Genomic DNA, 17,088 nt, shown 5'->3' on the forward strand with positions numbered 1-17,088 from the left:
GTGGGACATAGGAAAGTTTCAGATGCAGAGTAAGGCCACTGATCTGTCTGGATTGGTGCTTTCTACACTGACTGGCAGTAGCTCTCCAGGGTTTCAGGCAGATGAACATTCCCATCTCTACCTGGATATGCCATTGGGGGGATTGAAACTGCAACCTCCTGCATTCTAAGCAGATGTTCTGCTATTTAACTGTGGCCCTAACCCTACACAAAGCTGTTTAGGAAAGTTTTTAATGTTTGGTGTTTTATTCTGTTTTAATATTCTGTTGGAAGCCACCCAGAGTGGCTGGGGAAGCTCAGCCAGATGGGCAGGGTATAAATTATTATTATTATTATTATTATTATTATTATTATTATTATTATTACACTGAATCAGACAATTGGTCTATGTAGCTCAATATTATAGTTCAATATTATCCATGCTGACTGGTAGCAGTTGTCCAGAGTATTAGACTGGACAATTCATTCCAGTCCCACCAGGAGATGATGCCTAGGATTGAAGCTGGGACCTTCCAAATGCAAAGCAGGTTCTGTACCCCTGAGCTATGGCCTTTCACCTCAAAATTAACTAAGATTCTAGTCCTCATACAGTTCTGAATAAAAGGTTGAATTAAAAAAGAACCAACCTGCTGAGTCAGAGCACTGGACCATCTTGCTCAGTATTGTCTACACTGACTGGCAGCCGCTCATGGGGTTTTCAAGCAGTCACTCCAAGCCCTGCCTGGAGATGTTGGGGAGTTAACCTGAGATCTTCTACATGCAAAGCTAAGTGCTCTACCACTGAGCCATGACCCTTTTCCTATAAGCGCTGGTAGTGTAGGTAGTTACATACTTAAGTGGTGATTTTTGAGGGGGGGGGGAATTCACTAGCTGGGTGAGTTATCAGGTTGGCTGATACCACCTTTCATTCATTTGCATATATTGAAGCTGAGAAACATGGATGTTGTTATCTCTTCTGCATACTATCAAGAGACTTGCTAGTAGAGCAAATAAATTCACACGTCCTTAAGTTGGCCCTGGTGAATGCTGGTGCGGTAAATTTAGTCTGAAAATCTTTCGGCAAAATACCTGTCCAAAAATTGCAGCACTTGGACACTGCTTTCCCATTTTCAAACCTGTTTCCCTTGACTAGAAACTTGGAAAGGAGGATGAACCCACTTTCTGTCAGAAATAAAGACCTTGGAGAGTAGCTGGTCCACACCACAGTCACAGAAGGCCAACAGACTTGTTGCCCGTTATCCAGGATAGGAGGGACTTGTAAACACAGATATTGTGGCTGTGTGTAGAATCCTTGGGGTTTCACTGGGTCTTGCTATTAAAGAAGGGACTGATGGGGGTTGTAGACCAAAACATCAGGCAGGCACCAGGTTGGCAAATTCTGATTTTAAGCAGCTCAACAGATCCATTGGGCAGCAAGGCTGTTGTCTGAGTGTATGGCAATGCAGCAAATGACAAGTCCCAGGAGGACCGTAAACATGTTAACAGGTGTGCCCTCTTTCTTCTTCAAGGAGCGTGATGGTTTTGGAAGCCTCACTGTGGCTCGGGGAAGAGGGCGCAGCCGCGGAGACTGGAGTGTTGGAACCCCTGGGGGCATGCATGAAATCACCTACACAGTGCCAGCTGACAAATGCGGCCTGGTCATAGGCAAAGGTAAGCAGCATGAATCATAGAATTGTAAAGTTGAAAGGAACCCAAGTGGCGTCTAGTCCAACTGACTGTAGGGAACAGAACTAAATGCATGGAAATCTTAAAACTCAGTACTTTAAAAGTGGGAGGTGGTTCTGCATTACCAGATATTGGAAGTTTTCCCAGTGTTCTGATGTCAGCCTTCTCTCAGTCTTCCATCAGCATCAGAGACATGGTTGGTGGTGACACGAGAGGGAGACTTGGTGGCTGCTTCCATATTGCGGAGTTCCTCCCAAGAGGTCAGACTAACTCCCTCTTTGTTTTCCTTCCACTGGCAAGCTAATATTTCCTTGCTCAGATGGACCTTTGGAAATTCAGGAGTAGGTGATGCTGATCACTGGGCTGCTGTTGGGGCAAACTGGATTTGAATTGCTGGTAAAGTTTACTTTACCCGAGGGTAAAATAGGCCAAGGGGCTACTGTATTTTATAATGATGTTTTTAAGTGTTGTAAGCCAAATCCCAACTTGGAAGAAATGCAGGATATAAAGGCAATCAATCAATAGCATCTCTTTGCCCTCCCCCAGTGGAAACAGGCCTACATGCTCAAACTGCCTTCTGGGGTTGTTGTTTTTATTTAAAAAAAAAACCAGGCAGCTGACAGAGTTGCAATGTGCAGGGCCTTTTCTGTGGTGGCCCCCAAACTCTGTGAAACTCCCTTCCTTGAGTGACCTGCCTGGCTCCTTTTTTTTCATGGGGTTCAGGCTCTGCTGCTCTAAGAATACATTTTTGAGACACTATTTGCTATCTTTTCATTCTGCTTGAGGAGCCTCAGGTACATGAAACAGCCACCCCTCCTTTGATAAGAACCCTATAAAACAAGATAGTGAGCTTCATGTGTGGGAGGGGATTTGAACTAGGTCCCCTAAGTCCAACACTGTGACCGCTGCCCAGCAGCAGCAGTTCCAGAGCTTATAGGTGACGCCTAGACTTGGGCATTGAGTTTCCCAGGAAAAGGAATCAGTGTATTACAATAGCAGGCAGCGAGACTGCCTCTTTGCTCACAACCCTTTAAGATTGCGGAACATAGACTGTAAATGTATCAGGTGAATGTATGGACCAGTTGGAGCTGCCAGTTACGTTCTCTCATTTTTCCAGTCTGCAGCCCATTACATTTCTGCATCAGTTTCCAATTTATTGGTCTATATTTTAAATATCCTCACTATATAATCGTTACTCCTGGTCCTTCTTGTCTAAAAGGGTAATGGTGGCGTGAGGTCTGGGGCCAGCCCGTTCTGCAGTGGTCAAGTCTTCCTCCCTCCTGTGTGTGCCACTGCTGCAGAGACAGACAGCTGCCTCTCCGGGGCCCCATTGGATTTCCATGATAAACGCAGCAGTCTTGACAGATAGCGTGGCCAGCCCCTTCTCTTGTCAACATTGCCTTTTAGCCCCGTTTGATTAATTGCTTTACAATTTCACGTCCAGCTGCGGGGGGCCTCGCCTGCTCAGTCGCTCCCCCACCCACCCACATGCATCCGTGGTCAGGTGGAAGAATGGAAGCTCTTCTGTTGAATGGGTCTGTGCAGAAAGGCACCATGTTCGAAGCGGGTGACCCTCGCTCGTGAACAGAGGTGAAACTTCTGGCATTGGGCAGCACAACGTCATGTCATCCCCCCTCATAATTGTGTTTCCCTTGAAGGCGCTTCCTCTGTGTGGGTTGGGAGTTGCTCAGAATGGTGATGGGAGGAAGCTAGACGTTCCCAGAGAGTTGAAACTCACTATCAATGCCTGTGGTGCATTTTCATATTTGCAGCAACAAATATTTCCTCCATTCAGTTTTTGTAGTGCTTTGGGCGGCAAGGGGGAGAACGCTGCAAAACTTGGTTTTGACCAGAGGCAATGGTCAGACAAAAGTGAGTCTGTGACCAATCACTGCCTCCATTGTACCGCTTTTCTCCTCTATTGAGAGATCAGTAGTCCGTCCCCAGCCAGCTTCGCAGAATTCCTCACTCCTAGCCCTTAGATAGAATTTAATTATTTTGAAACGGAGAACCACACTCTTTTTTCCCCTGTTTTCTTTTCAAAGAATCTCATACTCGAATTAACGCGGCACTGAGAGGCATAAGCAGGCGTTTTATTGAGTAGCTGGCTAATTATCTGTCCTCGTTTCTCCTTCCTCGAAGGAAATGTCTTTGGGAGTGAGATTCCCCTTTTGAATGCCTCTGGGAGGGCAAAAGGTCCAAGGCCGATGGGTGGACTTCTCAAGGGGCAGAGGGGGGAAAAGGTGACGCTCGCTTACACATTTAACATCCATACAAGAAGCTTCCTAAAAGAAAGAGGATAATGGTGTATTTAAGTTTCATGACATCCTAACGTCCTAACAACCTATTTCAAATAGTGGGCTCGCTGGCGGCGTTTCATTATGAGCCAATTTTAACTGACGGGCTGTTTTTGAGCGATGTGATGACTTAGTAAATTGAGCTGCAAGATAATGCCTTAAGTCTTCTTTTTAGCAAAGTCCCTTTGGAATTGTATTGCTTACGAATGAACTGTGTTGGTAGTAACAAACCAAAGAGGGATCCTGAATGCAGTGTGAAGGCGGACTCACTGAAGGAGGGCCCCCCGCGGAGGCAGCCTTGACCAAAGATTCCCCCCAAACGTAAAGCTAGCAGTGCCTGTTGATCACTTGGGGGGGGGGATTTACAGTGACAATACTTGCCCCACCATTTTTTAAATTGTACATGCAGAAAAAAGCATGCATGCCCATGAAGAGGCTGTTGCTTCAACTTTTCTCCTTCACAAGCTTGCATTTGTGTGTATAAAAGATGTAAATGGAAGTGTGGCAAGTAAGTCCCTTCAGTCTGTAGAATTTCCACTTCTACAACAGCCACACAGTCTTTGCTCTGCATTCATTATGAGTTGTTCCTTTAGTGTGGGAGGTCTTTGGAACTCCCTGTCTCTTGACATTAGGCAGGCACCATCTCCATGCAAACCTTTCCATTTCGGCAGGCCTACCCAGAGAGGAATGATTTGGTAAAGTCTGTTCGTAAATATGTTTTTTAGACATTTTAATCTTTGTAGAAGTTGTTAAACATCTTACTTACATTTTCTTTTCATTTTTATTTTTAATCACAGGTATGTTTGCTGCCCTGGCTTCCTTTTGGGAGTTGGGGCAGGTTATGATTGTAATAAAATAACATCTAATCTACTGCTCGAAGCCTGAATTGGTTATAGTCCAGGAAGATTTTTCTAACCATTTACTTGATTGCAATGCTTCTGAACACCAGTTGCTGCAAACTCTAGGAGGGGGAGAGAATGTTCTTGTGCTGGAGTCTTGCTTGAGGGTTTCCTCACTGAGGCATCTGGTTGGCCACTGTGAGAACAGGATGCTAGCCTGGGTGGACCGCTGGCCTGATCCGGCCGTGAGCCTCTTATTATACATTTGGTCAGATTGGATGGTTTTCTTAAGAGTCGGGAGTAGCAGCAGCCGTTTTGTTCTGTGCTAGGTGGAATTGCTTGCTTTGCACGGATATCAACTCAGCGTACGTGTTTATGCCTGGTAGCTGCCAGGTTGGGATTTGCTCCAGTTACTCGCGCTGACCCATCGGAAAGGGGGTTGGCGGAACAGAGCAAGCTGCCGCAGATGCTCAACTAATTGGTTTTGTCCGCTTGGATCGCCAGAGTGCCCTCTCCACCCTGTTGCCTTGGGTTTTGACTGGTGGCTGTATCCAGGACCAGGAGGGGTCAAGCATATCACAACTCCCCACCCCTTTTGTCTCCCTCTCTGCAAGCTGAGGCTAACCTCCCCTCTTGTGTGAAATTCCGACAGAAGAAGAATTGGCCCATTGTAGCCGCTGCCTTTGTTAAGCAAATTTCATTAAGAGACGGAGACCCTCCTCCAAGAGCGTATGTGTGCTGCTGCCTTTTTCTCCTCCTGGCCCGCCAAGTCAAACCAAACTTTCATTAGTCTTGCTCCACCCTAGTACAAGCTGCTACTGTTTCACACTCTTTTTTTAAAAAAACAACAACAACAAAGGTAGCATCTTCAGAGTTTCCATCGCTATCAGCAGACATCCCACCAGCTCTATCTCAGATAACCAAAGACCTCTTCTGGGAATTTGCTGGGATAAATTGTGCTCTGGGTGCATGATTTCACTGTGAGGGAACAGCTAATTGCACCAGTGCCCATTCACCTGCTTATTCACCTACAAAAGGAAGCAGCAGATTAGGTCTCCTGAGGGGTTGCTCTCTTCTAACCTTACTTTTTCCTTTTAATTTGCACTGGCTACCGCTTCAGGAACATAGCAAGCTGCTTTATGCTGAGTCAGACCACTGGTCCATCTTTCTCAGTATTGTCCACACTGACTGGCAGCATGGTTTCAAGCAGGGAATGTTTCCAGTCCTACCTGGAGATTCCAGTGAGGACTGAACCTGGGGCCTTCTGCATGCAAAGCAGCTGCTCTGCCACTGAGCTGTGGTCCTTCCCCTAAAAATGAACTAAGATTCCAGTCCTCGTGGTTCTGAATTAAGGGCTGATTTAAATATGGTACATAGGGAGCTACCTTACTGATTCAGACCGTTGGTCCACCTACGCCTATTGCCAGCAGCACTGTTCCAAGGTTTCAGGCAGCAAACATTTCTGGCCTTAGCTGGAGATTCTGGTGATTGACCCTGGCACTTTCTGCATGCAATGAAGGTGCTCTGCCACTGAGCAAACAGCCCTTCTTTAATTTACTATCACGCCAGATTCAGGGGGGCACTAAGAGGCAAATGGGTGGCAGTGGGAGCTGGAGATGTAAGTGACTATTTGAAAAGGGGGGCACCACTGGATCAGTTTAATCAATTACGTTGGTTAAATTAAAACTAAATAGTTTTAACTGTGTTTTGAATAAATGTGCCATTAATTGTTACTGTTTTGAATTTTCTTGTGTTGTTAGCTCTCTTAGTGGATTGTGCAAACTGCTATTCTGAATAATGCTTTTTATAGGGGGAACTGGGGTGAGTTTATAGAACCACAGAGCAGGGTGGTGGGCCAAAAAAAGTTGGGAAACGCTGGTTTATCACTGTGTGTTTGTTGCTACTGTGGCATGGTGGGAGTTGTAGTCCAAGATAGTTGAAGGACATGGCAGTGTGATGAGGACAGATCTAATCCATGTGGTTGGATCTTCCTGCTTCTCTTTCATGCACTCATGATTGCTGCTGAATATATAAAGTAAAAGTCTGATCAGGTTCCATCTCCTTTTTCTTTCTCCCCTCTTTCTTCTTTGCAGGGGGAGAGAATATCAAGAGCATAAACCAACATTCTGGAGCCCATGTAGAGCTCCAGAGAAACCCGCCTCCCAACACGGACCCTAATGTACGGATATTCACCATTCGGGGCATCTCCCAGCAGATTGAGCTTGCGAGACATCTCATAGATGAGAAAGTTGGTGTAAGTTGCTCTCCCTTCCCCATCTACTTTCTTCTTCATCATCTTTTAAAATAAAAAATTATTTTGGAAATTGCAGTCAAATGAAGAACAAGACTAGCAAAACAATGTCACTGTTACAGTATACAGCTAGAAAGAAGTGATAAGTATTGAAATAATAGAATAATATAATTGTAGAGTTGGATTAAGGACCCCAAGGGCCATCTAGTCCAACCTCTTGCAAATCACCATCCAATTGGTCTATAACAGGCATAGGCAAACTCGGCCCTCCAGATGTTTTGAGACTACAATTCCCATCATCCCTGACCACTGCTCCTGTTAGCTAGGGATGATGGGAATTGTAGTTCCAAAACATCTGGAGGGCAGGAGTTTGCCTGTGCCTGGTCTAGAAAAAAAACCCCCGCCAGGATCAAAACATCCACCATGGTAATTCTCCTTCAGTACTTGAGGCTTTTTTTAATTTGCAAAGATGGTGGGCGTTTTTGCTGGATGCTGAGTCCCAGGAAGTGACGTGGGGCACCATTGTTCCCATTGTACAGATACAAAAACTGTTCTGAAGCCTAGAGCCAGTGCTGGGGAAACCCAACAGCCCCATTCAGCACGTCCTGTGCATCTTGCATAAGAACTCTGGGATTAATTGCCAGCTGCAATCAGAGAGGCAACTAACGTCACAATGCTCAGCCGCCCATTTGAATGCATTTTTATTTCAGAAGGCCTTACCCAGTGGGCGGCCCAATCCCTCATGTGATATTAATTGCATATATGCAGATAGCGTTTTTACTGTTTTTCTAAAATCCATAATATAGGGATTTACAGTGGTACCTCAGGCTACAGACTCTGCTAATCCAGAAATAGTACCTTGGCTTAAGAACTTTGCTTCAGGATGAGCACAGAAATTGCCCCATGGCGGCAGTGGGAGGCCCCATTAGCTAAAGTGGTACCTCAGGTTAAGAACAGTTTCAGGTTAAGAACGGACCTCCAGAACGAATTAAGTTCTTAACCTGAGGTACCACTGTATTGCTCTTAGAGGTTTCAGGGAATGATTCTACTGCTGCTTTTTTTATATATATAAAGTGGGCTCTGCATTGCTTACCCTACTTTTATCTTGTACCCCCTCAGAACGAAGCTATTTATAAATCTGTAAACATGAAAGAGAATTAAAGTCTCCATTTTGAGAAGCCTTCCTCAGCACCTTAAATCTCAGGTGCAGTCTCACTAAGTCCAGTCAGAGTGGTGAATAAATTACCTGTTTGTTTTTTCTCCAGGGTACTGGTCTGGGTGGTCCTGGAGGTTTTGGCCAGAGCCCCTTCAATCAGGCACCTGCTACACCTCACCAAAAGTAAGTAGTTTACTTCCCTGCTTTCCCTTCACCGTTAGGTTGCTCCCCTGCCCTCAAATAGGATTGTATGTGTGATTGAGCAGCATCCTTGGTCTTCAATGCTTTTGCAGAAGAACAAGAAGTCTGTGCACTGCCCTGATGAACTTAATTAAAGCTTGTAATTTTGAGGCTCTGGGAGATGGGATGGGAGTCAGGGGCAAGGACTGTGGCCCTCCCAAGCTTTACTGGGATGCCTGTAGGCACATGCAGCCTTAGAAGGTTGATAATCATAGCATGGACTTCCCTTCCCTGTCATAAATCTCATTGGTTCCTTCCATTGGATCATTGCTTGGGCAGGAGGCCGTCTTACCATTGACTTAAATCAAGGTGGGAGACCTTTAGCTCTCCTGATGTTGCTGGACTTTAACTCCCATCATTCCTGGCTATTGCCCATGCTTGCTGGGACTAATGGGAGTTGTAGTACAGCAGCATCTGGGCATGGGAAAGGTTCTAAGAAAATACTCCACTGGAACCAGTGCCTTTTTATACCAATATGTCAGTAGTGAAACTCATCCACACCTAATCTCTTACACAGCATGTTCAGTTTCAGCACTTTTCAACAAACATTAATCCCAACTCACCAATGTTCCTGAACCACCTCATTTTCACTCCTCTGTTGCTAATGGCCTTGTCTTCCACAGCGGTCCTCAGGCGTTCATGACGCAGGGTTGGGGTGGCACCTATCCGACGTGGCAGCAGCCTGGGCAGCAGGTTCCAAGTAAGTGTATTGTAATTGTAGGGATTGCAGGGGGACAGGTGCAAGGATCGCCCACATTTAAGTTGATTGGGCTCAGCTGTGGGGGACCTCTTACCCTCCATATGTCACTGGGCTACCATCTCCCATTTACCATTGGCTATGCTGGGTGGGAGTCATGGTCCAACAGCATATGGAGGGCTACAGGTTGCCCACCCTGGGACTCGTAAAGGAAGCATGACTTCAAACATACAATATCTGGAGTTCCCTGTCATGCAGCAGCCCAGTTTTCTACTAGCACTTTAGCTAAACTTTGGCTAAAATCACAACCACTTAATTCCTTCCCATTCTCTCTCTGGTCATCCTGCTTGCCACACAACTCACAACGAAGCCATGGTTTAGCTTAACCTTATGTCCAAATCTAGGTGGTTTGTGCCACTCCAGCCAAACCACCAATAGTCCACCACCAACAAAAATTGGCTACAGCTTACTGTTTGTCTGGAGCAAGACAAACCATGAGCTCAGGTTTGCGTGTTAGGCATATCTGTAGCAACCTATTAACTTGGGCTTCCCACTTCCCCACCCTTATAATTCCATTGTCTTTAAGATCGAGACTGAATCGCGCTCAGAGCTCTGCTCATCAGAACTAACAACAAGTGCCCGCTTCTTTCCCCTTCTGCCTCTGAGCAGAGGGGACACTTCTCCTCCCCACAGCCCTCCCGCACATTTCCTCTAGATTTTAATTTCCTCACCTTCAGTAAATGAGGTGGGGTGAAAACACTTTGCCATGGAACATGGTGTTTCAGCATGTCCCGTCAGCCTTGCTGCAGACTCTGTGTCACTCTCCTTGGAAGAGAATGCTTTGGTCAAGCCCTCAACACTCTTCAAGTTAGGACTTTGCTGCCCTGCACATCACTGTCCTCCTCTTCCACCACCACACAACCACCCCTGCTTCAAAAGCTTCCCATTGCAACAGGGTGTGTGCGGGGTAGTTAGGTGGTCAGAAGGTGCTATTAATTTTTATTGCCCCCTTTACATTAAAAATCAAGAATGCCAGCTCTATAGAGGGAAGCCTTCTTCATAAACTCTGTTACAGACATGTCTCCTGACTGGTAGTCAGGTTGTAGCTCAGCATTTGAGAATATCATTTGCATGCAAAAGGTCCCAAGTTCAATCTCCAGGTGGGTCTAGGAAATATGCTTGTCTGAAATTCCAGAGAGTCACTGCCAGTCAGAGTACACAGTGCTGCTCTAGATGAACCAGTGGCCGGACATTAACAGCTTCCTGTGCTCCTGTTTAATTCAGCCCTTTATTCAGAACTATGAAAATCCTTCCAGTAGCACCTTAGAGACCAACTAAGTTTGTCATAGGGATGAGCTTTCGTGTGCATGCACACTTCTTCAGATACACACAAAAGCTCATACCTATGACAAACTTAGTTGGTCTCTAAGGTGCTACTGAAAGGATTTTTTTATTTTGTTTTGACTATGTCAGACCAACATGGCTACCTACCTGTAATCAGAACTATGTTTGCTTTTTTAGAGGAAGGTTCACCATGAGCTACTTTGGGGGCCTACCTGCCTATCATGCAGGGCTAGTGTTGTGTATGTTTGTTGTGTTGTTGTGTTGTTATTATTATTTATTGAATTGATATACTGCCCTATACTCTGAGGTCTCAGAGTGGTTCACAGAATAAACTCAAAATATAAAACCACAAAATACATAATCAAAATAAAACAACAACCTGATAACACCCCCCCCCCAAGTGCAAGAAGCACTGTTCTCTGCACCTCCCACCCATTATTCTTTCTTCTCCTTTCCTGTCTCCCCGGTGTCTTGTACAGGTCAACAGAGCCAACAGCAGAACAGCCAACCAGACTACAGCAAGGCGTGGGAGGACTATTACAAGAAACAGAGTGAGTGAAAATGAGTGGGTGGAGTGGAGTGGAGTGGGTGTGTTGCAGTAATTAAGAGTGTTGAACTAGGACCTGGGAGAGACCAGGGTTCAAATCCCCACTTGGCCATGAAGCTCACTAGGTGACTATGGGCCAGTTGCTACCTCTCAGCCTAACCTTCCTCACAGGTTACAGGGACAGGTGGGCTGTTATTATTACTAATTTACCCACCCTTCACCCTAAGGTCCCAGGGTAGGTTACAAGAATTAAAACACAAAATTAAAAGCACTTTAAAGCAACCTGCCACTACAGAAATAAGCTGGGTTCCAAAAATATACATCTAAAGTGTCAAAACCCAGGATGAAGAAGTTCATCTACAACATTTTTGTTGGCACCCAGTCTACCTCAGAAGACAATGAAGGAGTGTTCCTTTGGGGGTGAAGTCAAACTGTTGGAGAGTTACAGCTCCTTCTGTGGCTGTAGAAACCAAAACGGAAGAGACATGTTTTGTTGCAGCTGGGGCAGATGAATGCGTCTGGTTGTGCTGCTGCAGATGCACCAGGGCGTTGCTTCTCTCTTCACTCCTCCCAGTGCTCATTCCTCCTCTGGTCACTGCTATTGATGTATGACCTGACTGTCTCCAGGAACTGTGGTCGTCTGCAAGGGATTCCCACATGGCGGGGTTGATGTTGTCAGCCTTCATGTCACATTTGCAGACATCTTTGTAACAGAGTTGGTCTGCCAACAGACCTAGTGCCTGATGCCAGCTCATTGTAGAGCATGTCATTTGGGAGCCTGCCTGGAAGAGCACATATTCTTTTGAGACTCTGCTGGACATGTGATCCCTAAAACCTTCCTGATGTACTGCATGTGGAAGGCAATGAAGCTACACTTCTGGCAGGTGTTAGCTGTGCATGTCTCACTACCATAAAGCTCAATATGTAAGCTTGGTAGACCTTCATCTTGGTATTGGACATTAGCATCATATTCTCCCATATCCCTTCAGAGAAGCAAGCCATTGCTGTAGCTGCCTTGCCAATACGCTTGTCTAGCTCAGCATCAGTGGAGAGGTTGCTGGTTATGGTGGAGCCCAGGTAGACAAAGTCATCTACCACCTCAAGCCTGTGGTCGCCAGTGCTGATGCATGGAGTGCTGGTGACATCCTGACCCAAGATGTTGGTGTTTGCTAGGCTGACGGTGAGGCCGAACTCCCTGCAGACTCAGGCAAAATGGTAGATGGTTTCTGTAGAGTTTCCTCAGAGTGCGCTGTCAAGGCTGCATCATCTGCAAACAACATCTTGGATGCACCACTTTTGTCTTGGCGCAGAGACTTGCCAGGGTGAACAAACCCCCATTGCTCCTTGAGTGGATGTAGACACCGTCTGCAGTTGAGCTAAAGTCATGGCTTTTTCTTGAGAGTAACAAGAAGAAGAATATGTCCAAGGGAGTTGGGGTTGAGAGCACAGCCCTGCTTCACACCACTCTTTATAGGGAAGTCACTGGAGGATGAGCTGGATTTCTGGACGGTGCTGCACCCGTTTTTTGTGGAAGGACACAGTCATCTTGTGGGGGTTAGGTGGACATCCTGTCTTGTTAAGCTGTGTAAAGAGTCTTTGGTTGATGAGGTCAAATGCCTTTGTCAGGTCTATGAATGCAATGTGCAAGGGGTTTCTCTGCTCTCAGCATTTCTCTTGCAGCCAGTCTTGGCACCCAAGAAAGAATCTGTAGGGTATGGAGGTAATCTTCCAGGTATTTGGGGCCTGAGTCATTGTGAATTAAACCTAGCACCTTCTCTATTGCAAAACAGATGTTCTGCCACAGTGTTGTAGCCTTTCTCCTAAAAATAAAGAATCTAGTCCTTGTGAGTCTGATTTAAGTAGGAATATAAGAAGCGGATGTACTCTGAGTCAGACACTGTCAGTAGCTCACCAGGGTTCTGGGCTGAGGACATGCTTTACTGTGCATGTTTGGGATCTTAACCCTGGGGGTTGTTGGGGGGGGCTAATCATGATTAAAGGATGCCTGCCCTGGGTCCTGTATTTGGAAAGGGGCGAGATCAGGGTTTGGTGGGTGCATTTGAGTATTTTCTTACTTGCTTCCTCTGATGCTTGACTCTTTGTTGCTCTCTCTCCACCTCCTATCCCTCCAGGTCATGCTGCCACTGCTGTGTCTCAAGCCAGCTCCCAGCCTGACTACACGATGGCCTGGGCAGAGTATTACAGACAGCAGGCTGCTTATTATGGGCAGACATTAGGGCAAGGCCAGGCCCACAACCAGGTGGGTCTCACTTCTTCCTGCTGTATCTACACCCTTCTTCCTGATAGCTGTTTCCTTGCATAGTTTAGTCTTGAAATAATTCCACAGAAAAAACCAGCCCTGTGTATCTTACAAGATCGCTTGTGACATATCAGCAACTGCCCGCTCCCAAAGAATCACCTCCCAGTTTTTGAAACAATTTCTGCCTGGGTTTCTGGAAGGGGTGACTGCTTTCCAAACCTAGTTTACCAAAGTTTAACTTAGTTTAAAACTCGAAACTTAGCTTTTTCTCCCTTTCTCATAGCACTGGAACTCATGGACAGCCTTCTTCACACAGGGCATAGTGAAACTGTGGAACTCACTCCCACAGGGGGCAGTGATGGTCACCAACCTGGATGGCTTTAAAAGAGGATTGGGCAAATTCGTGGAGGAGAGGGGCTGTTGATGGCTACTTGCCATGATGGTTATGCTCTGCCTCTGCAGAAGCAGTGGCCCTTCTGAATACCAGTTTCTGGAAGCTGCAGGAGGAGAGAGGGCTTGTGCTCAGATCCTGTTTCCCACAGGCATCCGTGTGGCCACTGTGAACCAGAGGCTAGACTAGAAGGACCATTAGCCTCATTCAGCTGGCTCTTATTACGTGAAGTTTTGCAAACTTGTCTTAGCCTCTTCTGGACCTGGTGAAAGCAAAGGCCAGAATTGTTAATGGTGTAGCTTGTGTTTCTAAGTAATGGGCTCCCTGCTGGCAAGCACCTGATTTTCTGTTTTCCCCATTTTTCTGAGAGCTGAGGTTTGTTTGCACTCCTCTGAATTGAAATTGAAGTTACACTTTGCTCTTACACTTTAGCTTTTTAAGGTAGGAGTCTGCTAACTGGAGAAGAGGGGGTGCTCTTACCCACTCCCCTGCCTTACAGCCCCCACCCTGAGGGGCTGCAATTCAGTAGTAGAGCATCTACTTTGAATTTTTAATTTAATTTAATTTAACCCACCCACTCTGTGTGGCTCACAGCATATGTTGAAACATACTAAAACATCAGACATTTAAAACTTCCCAATACAGGGCTGCCTTCAGGTGTCTTCTATAAGTCAGAGAGTTGGCTCTCAGATAGTATGTAGAAGTTCCCAGGTTCGATCCCCACTGGCATCTCCACGTGGGGCTGGGAGCTGCTGCCATTCCCGCAAAATAATGTCTTCCAAATAGAGGCATCCTTCCACCTCTTGCATGCAGCAGGGAAGCTACTTCTCAGATCAGGGTAGGGCGACCCTTTGGCCTTCTAACTGCTGCATCACACCTGAGCACCAGCCATACTCACTGGAGACTGGTGGGAATTGCAGCCTAACGACATCTGGAAATCCACACTGGTTAGCCACCTCTAATCTAGGTGCGCCTTCCCGGTCTGATCCAGCCAGGTGGTTCTTGTGTTCTAAGATGTTCTTGAAAGTTTTCTTTCTTAACAGTGGTTTTTCATTTTGTCTCTCTCTTCCCTGCCCCCCCCTTCTCTCAATTTGCAGGAGCAGTAGAACAACATCCTTGGCTCTTCTTTGTTTGTTATTTCCCCCCTCCCCCCCCTTTCTCTCTCTTGCTCTCTCGGAATCATTGTGGAAACAAACCTTTTTGTAACAGAGGGTTTCTAGATTTGCACCATTTTGATGAAGAAATCTTGCTTTGGTTTTTTTGGTGAAACACTAGTTGTTAGGATAATCTACATTGAACTTTTTTCTAAGAATCAGGAACAATTAGTAATGTACTTAACTTTATGGACTTTGCTGGGTAATCTGTTTGGGGGGGAATGTTAATTATTTGGGGGGGGCTTTTTGTTTGTTTTCCAAATTTTATAAGGAAAAGAAGAGAGAGAGAGTAAGAAAATAAGCAAAACTCCAGGTTCCTTTTTTGGGGTTAGGGGGAGAAGCCAGAGAATAACCGTCATCAAATCTTACCCCAGAGCTGTGACATTTCAACAAGTGTTTTTAGTCCCCCCCCCCTTATTGTGTGTATTCCACCTCCCTTTCTTCCACCTTGTGTTTTTCATTTTAATCTTTTCTGTTGCAACAAAAAGGCTTGGAAGTCTTAGGTGATATGTAACAAATTTTTAAAAAAAGAAATTTTTGAAAAACAGTATTTAAATATTCTTAAATATGTAAATTCATTAAATATATGACTTCTAATTTCTTGTATCTTGGCTCTTTTTTATTTTATTGCATTTTTAAGAAAAGAAAGAAAAGAAACTGAACTATGATATGTTATTGTAATTAATTGTGTGAATTCTTTTATCAAGACAGTTACTGTTTGCTGTCAGGCTGGTTATCAAGGGGGGAATTTTTGTAGGGGGGGCTGTATAATTTTTAGAGATCTAAAGGGGTAATATAAAAAGATGTGTTTTAATTTTTTTTTAGCAATTTTATTCTGCTTTCCATGTTCTCCATTTTCTGGTTGCATCTGTGTATCTAAGACCTCCAAGCTTTGTCTAAAACGAAAAACACACAAAAACAAAATACTTTTTGTCTATTTCAGAAATACTCTTATTTTTAATATTAAGATAAAACTGCTATTATTAGTACTTTTAACAAACACTGTGGAACATTAAGTCATATGAAATAGTAGTAACTATTTTTTAATTCCAGGGTGTGTGTGTGTGTTTGCTTCCCCCACCCCCCTCAATTTTTTCTTCGTTTATAAGTATTTTCTTATCTTAATATTTGTCGAAATTTTACCTAGAGAAATAATAAAAAAATAAATCTAGTATTAACCCCAGGTATGCCGCTGAATACTTTTTTGATTTAATAAAAGGGATATTATGGTTTCCAATGTTTACTTGTAGTGTTTTCTTGTACAGATAACAGTGTATTTTTAAAGGAGAAAAAAATAATAATAACGGGAAGTAAAGCTATTTTTTCTTGACATTTTTAATTGACCTGCGGGACATTCCGTTTTGAACTGTACTGAAGTTATTGTTCTAGGATCCTTCCCCCTCCCTGATTTCTTTATAATGCTTGAAATGTCTAACTATAGGTAAATGCAATTGGATAATATTGAGCATGATGTGTTTTAAACAAATGAAAAATTGTTCTTTTTATTTGACTGACAGTTGCATTTTACACTCTCTCTATAATAAAGCAAATCCACAAGGAAACTTGTGGGTTAAGTATTAAAAGTCTGTTTTTTATCACTGCTCCATTACAGTACCGGGGGGGGGGGGGGAGAGATGTCATTCAGAAGCAGCATTTTTTAAAAAAGAAAAAAAGTATGCCTCCCCATCCTCTCTATTTTATCTTTTTTTGTGGGTTTGTGTGTGTGACTAGCTTTTTAAAAAGCTATATTATAGTGCTGTTAGCTCCCAATCAAGAGACCTTTCATTCTTTCTGAACTGTGCCGAAATTTCACACCTAGGGTATCTTGCAACTGCAGAGCTGCAAAGGTGGTCTCTCCTTTCCCTCCCCAAAGTATGAAACAGCCCCAGAGCAAAGAATCATCTCGCTAAAAGGAGGCATGTTATAAGCAAAAAAAACAAAACTCCTCAGATGATTTCCTGCTGCTCTTCTCTGCATCTCAAGCTTGGTGGCATTTTTTCTGCCTACCACTCTAATTTCTCCTCCCTCCTTTCCCAGCCAGAACCCTCCTAATTTCAGGTCTAGCCCCACTTACCTGCAAGTAAACCCTATTGAACCCAATAAGGCTTCCTCCATGGGTTGGTTGTGGCTCAGATTATGCTGCAAACTGCTGCTGTATTCCCCCCGAGTTCTTGGCATAAAACTCTTTCCTGAAGATTACCATTACCACTCTTAGTAGCACACTCTCTCTCTCTCTCTCTCTCTCTCT

The 17,088-nt window shown here is 44.7% G+C and overlaps 1 protein-coding gene across 6 annotated transcripts in view; it reads left to right on the plus strand.

The window, feature by feature from the left end:
• The window catches only part of FUBP3 (far upstream element binding protein 3), a 57,906-nt gene extending 41,483 nt beyond the window's left edge, over window positions 1-16,423 (plus strand). For all 6 annotated transcript variants that reach the window (XM_060270199.2, XM_035112983.3, XM_035112981.3 and 3 more), the window contains 7 exons: window positions 1,508-1,649; window positions 6,894-7,054; window positions 8,317-8,390; window positions 9,071-9,147; window positions 10,968-11,039; window positions 13,168-13,295; window positions 14,784-16,423. In XM_060270199.2, coding sequence (XP_060126182.1) covers window positions 1,508-1,649; window positions 6,894-7,054; window positions 8,317-8,390; window positions 9,071-9,147; window positions 10,968-11,039; window positions 13,168-13,295; window positions 14,784-14,792 — 663 coding nt within the window. In that variant the 3' untranslated portion in view covers window positions 14,793-16,423. The remainder of the gene's footprint in view (window positions 1-1,507; window positions 1,650-6,893; window positions 7,055-8,316; window positions 8,391-9,070; window positions 9,148-10,967; window positions 11,040-13,167; window positions 13,296-14,783) is intronic.
• Window positions 16,424-17,088: the final 665 nt, after the last annotated feature.

This window comes from Zootoca vivipara, chromosome Z2 (genome assembly GCF_965207765.1).
Source record: "Zootoca vivipara chromosome Z2, rZooViv2.hap1.1, whole genome shotgun sequence".
Taxonomy (NCBI): domain Eukaryota; kingdom Metazoa; phylum Chordata; class Lepidosauria; order Squamata; family Lacertidae; genus Zootoca; species Zootoca vivipara.